The sequence below is a fragment of the Hemitrygon akajei genome, chromosome 14 (genome assembly GCF_048418815.1).
Source record: "Hemitrygon akajei chromosome 14, sHemAka1.3, whole genome shotgun sequence".
Classification (NCBI taxonomy): domain Eukaryota; kingdom Metazoa; phylum Chordata; class Chondrichthyes; order Myliobatiformes; family Dasyatidae; genus Hemitrygon; species Hemitrygon akajei.
The window spans coordinates 19,806,768-19,815,998 of record NC_133137.1 but is presented as its reverse complement, the minus strand read 5'-3'; the positions used below and the strand labels follow the sequence as shown (position 1 = coordinate 19,815,998).

General features: G+C 44.6%; 1 protein-coding gene across 3 annotated transcripts in view; it reads left to right on the top strand.

The window, feature by feature from the left end:
* The first annotated feature begins 1,675 nt into the window (after positions 1-1,675).
* The window catches only part of LOC140738343 (leucine-rich repeat-containing protein 43-like), a 43,231-nt gene continuing 35,675 nt past the window's right edge, over positions 1,676-9,231 (top strand). For 2 of the 3 annotated variants that reach the window (XM_073065562.1, XM_073065560.1), the window contains exons 1-2: positions 1,676-1,942; positions 5,415-5,684. In XM_073065562.1, coding sequence (XP_072921663.1) covers positions 1,856-1,942; positions 5,415-5,684 — 357 coding nt within the window. In that variant the 5' untranslated portion in view covers positions 1,676-1,855. Of the gene's footprint in view, positions 1,943-4,206; positions 4,329-5,414; positions 5,685-9,231 lie in introns of those variants that run through there. The other variant, XM_073065561.1, reaches the window with a different exon arrangement.

Sequence of the window (9,231 nt, the reverse complement as noted above, 5' to 3'; positions counted from 1 at the left end):
ATGTGATGACGTCACATCCGGTTTTGCCGCGTCTTCTGGGAAAGTACCGGTTTGGAGAAACGGGAAGGTGGGGGCTCACACGTGCGAGTCCAGCGCAAGAAAAGTTGTCTCTCTACGCATTAGAAACACAGTGAAGCAACGCTGTAAGTTCACGAGATAATCGATATGTTGAATTAAAATGTTAACGCTGATTCTGTTAAAAGTAACGACGGTTGATAAGGTTTATGTTTTCGTTAGTTAAAGAGTTGCGGATAGTTGTGTTGAAGTGTATTTAAAGCAGTCAATGGCGTAAGTAGATTCTGACTGTATGCTGCACTTTAATGTAATGTAGTTGTTGTAGTTTACTTTTGCAAGTATTTACGATGTAAATGTGATATCTAGAAGGAAACAAATACTGTACAAATCTTGTATTGTTTTATCAACAGTTTTCACCATACGTTAATGTGGAAGAGTGAACAGTAAATGGTTAATCTTACTGCGACCTTGTTTTCATTGACTACGGTTTACCTCAGTGTTTAGTTCGGTGTTCTGTTACACCCGAGCGAGAACACTACAGTGACAGAATTCACAAACGAAAGACTGAATCAGGGTCACTTGGAGTAGATTTGCTTTGTTAGAACAACTTGTGTTCTCACTGTCAGTGAAAAGGACCAAAGAAGCAGTAGTCATGATGATTAATGGTAGTTGTTTTCCTGATGGGCTGGCGTGCACTCAGCGAAACAGGAACCGACGCTTCTCCTCCGTCAACAGATTTCTGAACGGTCCGTGAACTCATGAACTCTGCCTCATTATTCTTTTTTTTTTTGGCACTATATACTTACTCTGAAATTGAGTTTGGATTAACTTTATCTATCACACGTCTACCGAAACATCGAAACGTACAGCGATCTGCGACGTTCTGCGGCAGCTCAAATCGGCGAGGGTTATACTGGGCAACTCACTAACCCTGACCTGTGCGTCTTTGGACTGTGGGAGGAAACTGGAGCACCTGGAGGAGACCCACGCGGCCACGGGGCAAACGTTCAAACTCCTCACAGGCAGCAGTAGGAATTGAACCCTGATCGTAGGTTGCTGGCGCTGGAAAGCAACACGCTAACCGCCAATGTCTTTGCTGCCCTAAATTTCACATCACATATCACAGTGATAATAAACCTGATTCTGATTTGTCGACTTGATGCGAAAATCTCCTGGGCTATAGATGGAAAAGGTACAACTCCAAGTGACACCACAATCTGTGCTCAGAAGATGATGTAAATTGGCCATCTTTTTATGTTTTTCTTTAGGTGATATAATTCCTGATTATGTATAATTTGTGGCAATCAATTAGTGGCTAACAATTTTGCATAAATAGCAATCCCTGTCAGAAAATAATATGTAAATATTTACTGACTTTTTCACAAGCGGGCTCAGTTTGAGCTCTAAAACATTCTCTCATTTTAATTAGAGGCTCTGTAGGTAAAACTCTTCTTGCGAATGAACAAACCACCAAGCACACAGTTGCAGAGTTGAGACAGAGAAAAGGCACACTGTCCCTTTAAATGTCATCCAAATGCTTCTAGCATGGAACTGAAGGTTTTGTCGTTGCTTGGCAACTGGGAATTACGCCTCCTAGCAACCACTACACCAGGTATACCAACGTACTTACTCTGTTTGTAAACAGTGTGTCTTACTTGAAACTGAAAAATGAGACTTTAAATTAGGATTATCTTTCAAACCTCTCTGAACTAAGTGTCCGTGAACTGACTATACCCCCGGGGAAAGTACTTGACATCATTTGAACATGGCATGGTATCAGCAATTGGGGAAATCAAGCTGCATGTCTTGATATACTTCTCGAAAGCTCTGAGAGTCTGAGATGGCTGGTGTTTCTGTCTTTGTAGCTTTTCAACAACAGATGAAGACTTTGTGCTTGAATGATTTCCCTTGTGGGACTGGCAGCTGGGTAAGGGAATTAATGCCTTTTGTCTACTTAAAGGCTAAGTTAAATTTCACTCAAGTAACTTGTCAAGGAGGAAATGACTAAGTGTTTGGGAACCTGAAATCAACTAAATCTCAGTGAAAATTTTCCTAACAATTGCTCCCCCCTTGTTGTTTGTAGTTTCTTCTAGTTGAATTCCAGAAGCGTTAATTCTGTTGCTCACGGGTGTCACTATTTCCATCATTTTCTGCTTCTTCTCCGATGAGAATGTGTGAGTTGTTGGTAATTGTATCCCCAAGAGTTATAAACAAAACCTTGGGATTTTCATCTATGATTCATTCCCCTACTCAACATTGCCTTTGAAATTGTTTTATTAAAATACAAATAAGCATTAGTGTCACAACAAAACAAAGGATTGATTCATTAAGTGTAGAAATGGTGGGTGATATATGGATTTTCAGGATTTTTAAAATTTAAAAACAGCCTGGAGTAGGCCCTTCTGGCCCTTTGAACCACGTTGCCCAGCAACCCCCCGATTTAATTCTAGCCTAATCACAGGACAATTTACAATGACCAATGAACCTACCAGCCTTCCTTGTACTGCAGAGGGAGACCGGAGCACCCGGAGATCTCCGGGAGAACTACAAACGTTCAAAGAGAAAAAAGTATATTTGCTCCAGAAAGTTTGAACCAGTGTAGCTGCGACTTTGGTTCATCGGCCTCATTAAAAGAGTAGCAGTGAGCTATTCTTGGCTTTGGAAGCAGCCCACCTCTAACAGAGAAACAATCAAACAATGCTCTTCTTGGGGTGCTGTCGGGTTCAGGAAGGGCCATCGTGGAGGCAAGGGGGAAGAACTGGGTGTTAAATAGGCAGGGGCAAAGGGGTTAGTCAGGAGGCACGGATTGTTGGCAAATAACGGCCAACAGTGACTTCCGGCTTCTAACTAGATCAGCCTCTGTCGTCTGTTTCAGGATCAGAGGGTATCCCCTTATGTCTAATGAATCGTTGCTGGTATAATCACGGACTTGTGCTAATTCAACAAAAAATGGTGTGGATGTAGAAGATTTGCTTTGGAAGTGAATGTGCAAGATATAGTTAGTGCCTCTGCAGAAAACATGACAATTAGTGGTGGGATTAGCTGATGTCTGTCACACTGTGACAGGAGACTTTAATCAGGTTAGTTTGCAGAAGCCCCTGCCTAATTGCAACCTCACCTGCAATTCTAGAGCACCCAACACACCCGACCACTGCTCTACCCCCATCAGGGACGCTTACCGCTCCATCCCTCACTCACACTTGGGTGGATCCAGCCACCAGGCATCTGCCTAACATACACACAGAGGCTGAAGAACTTGTCACCAGTGAAGAGGGCTACGAACAGCTGGATGGCAGAAGCAGAGGAGTAGATTTGACATTGCGTTCAATTGGACCCTCTTCAAGGATTCACCAGCGGACCTAAATGAATACATAAATCGGTGTCTGCCTTAGAAAGGATCTGGATCCATTCTATCTTAGCCTACCACCACAACAGAAGCGCCTTCTCTGGCTCCTCTCTCTGCTCTGGACCATTTGGACAGAAACTGGAGCGTAGGACTGACGTTCATTGGTGATGAACGCAATCATCCAATCCAAGCACAGCATCAGGCTTTAAGACCTGGGCCTCCGGTCCTCCCTATGCAATGAGATGCAACCCCCTCATCGGCAGACAACCACCAGCGAGCATCGGATCATCAGCACGAGGCTGCGTGCTTAGCTCTCCGCTCTGCTCTCTTTGCACGCAAGACTGTGTGGCCAAGTACAGCACCAGCGCCATCTTCTAATCTGCTGATGACGTGATCGTGGTTGGCGGAATCGCGGGGTGTGGTGGCTCAGCTTACTGGTGTTAGATTGGACGTCTGCTTGAGTGGTGCCTCATAAAACAACCTCTTGCTCAGTAGTAGCAAAACTAAACTTGTTACCATGCTGTATTTCTAATTAAAAATAAATAAGTAAATTCCTGGGTGTTAACATATCAGATGTGGCCTGTCCAGGGCCCCCACTTAGATGCCAACATAGGGTGCCATCTGGCCCATCGGGCCTGCTCCGCCATTCAGTAAGATCATGGCCGATCATCCCCACTTACCTGCCTCAAGTGGGCAACATCCATCATCAAAGATCCCCACCACCCACCTTTCCACGTCTAATACCGAGCAGGAGGTGCAGAAGCCCGATTTCCAAGCACCACCAAGTTCAAGACAGCTGTTTCCCTTCAACCATTCAGATCTTGGGCCAACTGGCAAGGCCCCAATCACTGCCTCAGGGTAGCAACTGTGACCAACTTGCACTACCGTTCGTTGTAATTGTGCTCATTTACGTTTTTCCTGGTGAACGTTGCTTAAGTGATGCGACGTGACTGCGATGCTGCTGCAGGTAAGTTCCTTGTTGCATCTGCGCAGACGTGCAATTGTGCAGATGACAGTAAATTTGACTTGGCTTTGCTGTTTCTGCGGATGGCAAGAAAAGTTTTCTAAGGCTACGATAGGATGTACACCAGACGGAAAGTTAGACAAATGGAGTCCGAGGTGATTCATTTATGAAAGTCGCGTGGGGGTAGTACATTAAGAGTAAACTATAGGAGACTCAGGAGCGTTGATAAAGATCCAAGGTTATCGTTTTCTGAAAATGGCAACACAGATAGGCGTGTTTTCCATCGAGTGGAGGAGGCTTAGGTGGCACCTAATGGAAGTGTTTAAGATTATAAGAGGCATAGATAGGGTGGACAGATAAAATAATTTTCCCATTGTAGGGATTATTATAAACAAGAAGGCATAGCTTAAGGTGGGAAGGAGGGGTTTTAAAGGGGATCTGAGGGGGAAGTACTTTACACAAGATTGTGTTACCAGAAGAGGTAACGGAGTCAGATAGAATTATTAGTCATATTTAAAGGGCTTTTAACAGACATGTAAATAGTGAATGCATAGAAGAATCCTGACCATGTGTGAGCAAATGGGATTACTGTAACTAGGCAAAAAGATCCACATGGATGTGCCGGGCCTGGTTCTGGGCCTATGACTCTAATCAAACAAAAGGGTAAATAAGACAGTTGTTACCTTATTACAGTTTCATGATATAGAAATACTTGCGATTTAAAGTCACAAATTATTTTGTTTGAGTAGGAAAATCATGTATTATTTCAACAGTAAGGCCCAGTGTACTTGAGAAGTGAAAATCGCTTTATCTTCTTCTAGAGCAGCGGTAGCCAACCTGGGGTCCATGGACCCCTTGGGAAATGGTAGGGATCAATGGCATAAGAAAGGGTTGGGAACCCCTGCTCTAGCGAATTTAATCATGCTACTGATAAAGATGAACTTTATTAACTTCTAAAAGATAACTCTTTCTAGTATTTACTGAGTTAGTCCATATCTTTTCAAGGGCACAATGTCATGAACGGTCATTGTAACAATCATAGGTAAACACAGCAATGTGCTGCCAACCTTTGTTTCTTTACATATTTAGAACAGGTCCAGGAGCCCAACACAGGGGGCCAGAAGCAGCAAGCTACTGAGATACCACGGAGAGGAGGAAGAGGAGCAGGACAGAGATGTACACGAGGAAGACCAGCGGGCACTGAAGGAATATCTAACGGATAAGCATTCACCTTGGAATGGAGAGGAACTGAGTCCGGAGAATCAGCATCTGAGGGAAATGGCAATCTCTTCACCATCACTCATGAATTTAAACTTCTTTTGCTCTAACTTAAAAGCCTTAAGACTCGTGAATAAACAGGTGAGCTGGCTACTTTATTCAAATTCCTTTCTAGGAAAAGAGGATGTTATGTCTATTTGTTTCTCCCAGAGAGTTGTGGGGGTCTGGAATGCACTGCCTCGGAAGGTAGTGGAGGCCAATTCTCTGGATGCTTTCAAGAAGGAGCTAGATAGGGATCTTATGGATAGGGGAATCAAGGGATATGGGGACAAGGCAGGAACCGGGTATTGATAGTAATTGATCAGCCATGATCTCAGAATGGCGGTGCAGGCTCGAAGGGCCGAATGGTCTACTTCTGCACCTATTGTCTGTTGTCTATAATAATCTGAATGCGTGCCAATGGTTTGAATAAGCACTGTTTATGTGCATTTGCATAAGTAGCTCTAAACTTCTACACTTCCCTTTCAATTCAGTGCTTTTAAGGCACTTTAAGAATAGTCTCACCTCTCTACTGTCTTTTACAGAATCTAATATTTCCTTCCTGAGAGAGAGGCTAAGGCCCTGATGATTCTGTTTACTTCATGTTATCAGCTGCTGGCCCTTCTTCACTTAACCTGCACAGACACCAGAATTTTAATAGCACCGTACAAGATGGGAGCAGAATTAGGCCATTTCTTCATACTTGATTTATTATCTGTCTCAACCCCATTCTCCTGCCCCCTCCCCATAACTTCTGACCCCAGACTGATCAAGAACCTATCAACTTTAAATATACCCAGTGACTTGGCCTCCACAGCTGTCTGTGGCAATGAACTCCACAGACTCACCGTCGTCTGGCTAAAGTGTAATATTCAAAGTATTGCCACAGAATTTGTTTCCAGCTGTAGTTTCTCTTTCCATCTACAACATCATCCATCCAATACATTAAAAAATCTGCATATGGCAATAATATTATTCCCAGCCAGGTGGTGATTGGATAATCATCATCATCGTCATTCTGTGCCATGTTGTATGACATCATACTCCCCAGGGTTGCGTGCTCAGTCCACTGTGCTGACCCACGACTGTGCTGCAACACACAGCTCGAACCACATCATCAAGTTCGCCGATGACACCACCGTGGTGGGTCTCATCAGCAAGAACGACGAGTCAGCTTACAGAGAGGAGGTGCAGCGGCTAACGGACTGGTGCAGAGCCAACAACCTGTCTCTTAATGTGAACAAAACAAAAGAGATGGTTGTTAACTTCAGGAGGGCACGGAGCAACCACTCCCCGCTGAACATCGACGGCTCCTCGGTAGAGATCGTAAAGAGCACCAAATTTCTTGGTGTTCACCTGATGGAGAATCTCACCTGGTCCCTCAACACCAGCTCCATAGCAAAGAAAGCCCAGCAGCATCTCTCCTTTCTGCGAAGGCTGAGGAAAGTCCATCTCCCACCCCTCATCCTCAACACATTCTACAGGGGCTGTATTGAGAGCATCCTGAACAGCTGCATCACCGGTCTCTCCGGTCCTGTTCACCCTGTACACATCAGACTTCCAATATAACTCGGAGTCCTGCCATGTGCAGAAGTTCGCTGATGACACGGCCATAGTGGGGTGTGTCAGGAATGGACAGGAGGAGGAGTATAGGAAACTGATACAGGACTTTGTGATATGGTGCAACTCAAACTACCTGCGTCTCAATATCACCAAGACCAAGGAGATGGTGGTGGACTTTAGGAGATCTAGGCCTCATATGGAGCCAGTGATCATTAATGGAGAATGTGTGGAGCAGGTTAAGACCTACAAGTATCTGGGAGTACAGTTAGACGAGAAGCTAGACTGGACTGCCAACACAGATGCCTTGTGCAGGAAGGCACAGAGTCGACTGTACTTCCTTAGAAGGTTGGCGTCATTCAATGTCTGTAGTGAGATGCTGAAGATGTTCTATAGGTCAGTTGTGGAGAGCGCCCTCTTCTTTGTGGTGGCATGTTGGGGAGGAAGCATTAAGAAGAGGGACGCCTCACGTCTTAATAAGCTGGTAAGGAAGGCGGGCTCTGTCGTGGGCAAAGTACTGGAGAGTTTAACATCGGTAGCTGAGCGAAGGGCGCTGAGTAGGCTACGGTCAATTATGGATAACTCTGAACATCCTCTACATAGCACCATCCAGAGACAGAGAAGCAGTTTCAGCGACAGGTTACTATCGATGCAATGCTCCTCAGACAGGATGAAGAGGTCAATACTCCCCAATGCCATTAGGCTTTACAATTCTACCGCCAGGACTTAAGAACTTTTTAAAAGCTATTATTAATGCTTTTTGAGATAGTGATTTAGATGCATATAATATTTTTTTACTGAGTTAAGTATTGTATGTAATTAGTTATGCTACAACAAGTGTATGGGACATTGGAAAAAAAGTTGAATTTCCCCATGGGGATGAATAAAGTATCTATCTATCTATCTATCTATCACTGCCCGATTCAGAAATTGCACCATCTCGGATCGCAAGACCCTGCAGCAGATAGTGAGGTCAGCTGAGAAGATCATCGGGGTCTCTCTTCCCACCATCATGGACATTTACACTACACACTGCATCCGAAAAGGAAACAGCATTATGAAGGACCCCATGCACCCCTCATACAAACTCTTCTCCCTCCTGCCATCTGGGAAAAGGCTCCGAAGCATTCGGGCTCTTACGACCAGACTATGTAACAGTTTCTTCCCCCAAGCTATCAGACTCCTCAATACCCAGAGCCTGGACTGACACCTTACTGCCCTACTGTCCTGTTTATTATTTATTGTAATGTCTGCACTGTTTTTGTGCACTTTATGCAGTCCAGTGTAGGTCTGTAGTTTAGTATAGCTTTCTCTGTGTTTTTTTTATTATGTAGTTCAGTCTAGTTTTTGTACTGTGTCATGTAACACCATGGTCCTGAAAAACGTTGTCTCATTTTTACTATGCACTGTACCAGCAGTTATGGTCGAAATGACAATAAAAGTTGACTTGACTTGACTTGATCATCATTCTGTGCCATGTCATATGACGTAGACGATCATGGTCTTCCATCTGTCCATGACCATGATGGTTCTTGGCAAATTTTTCTAAAGAAGTGGTTTGACATTGCCTTCTTCTGGGCAGTGTCTTTACAAGACGGGTGACCCCAGCCATTATTAATACTCTTCAAAGATTGTAGGTAGGATGGTAGGGAGACCCCTATGATCCTCTCAGCCATTCTCACAGTCCCTTGTAGGGGCTTCTGGTCCGACGCTCAGCTGCTCCACACCCAATGGAAATGCCACTTGTCAGGACGGTCTCATTGGCGCTCCTACAGAATGCCATTAAGATGGAGGTTGGGGGAGGGGGAGCTTCACTTGCCTCAATCTCTTTAGGAAGTGGAGACGCTGCTGTGCCTTCTTGTTCAGGGAGGTGGTATTAAGGGACCAGGTGAGGTCATCTGTGATTTGAACTCCCAGGAACTTGGTGCACTTAACTCTCTCTACGGACATGGAGCTGCCAGTGGTATTCCTTCCCGTGCGGGTCTCTACCCTTGTAGTAGACTTGCCACGGAATCTGGGTGCCTTCAGCAACTTAAAGAGAACAGATACCCACTCTCAAGGGAAAGGTCCACGCTGGCTAATACTGCCA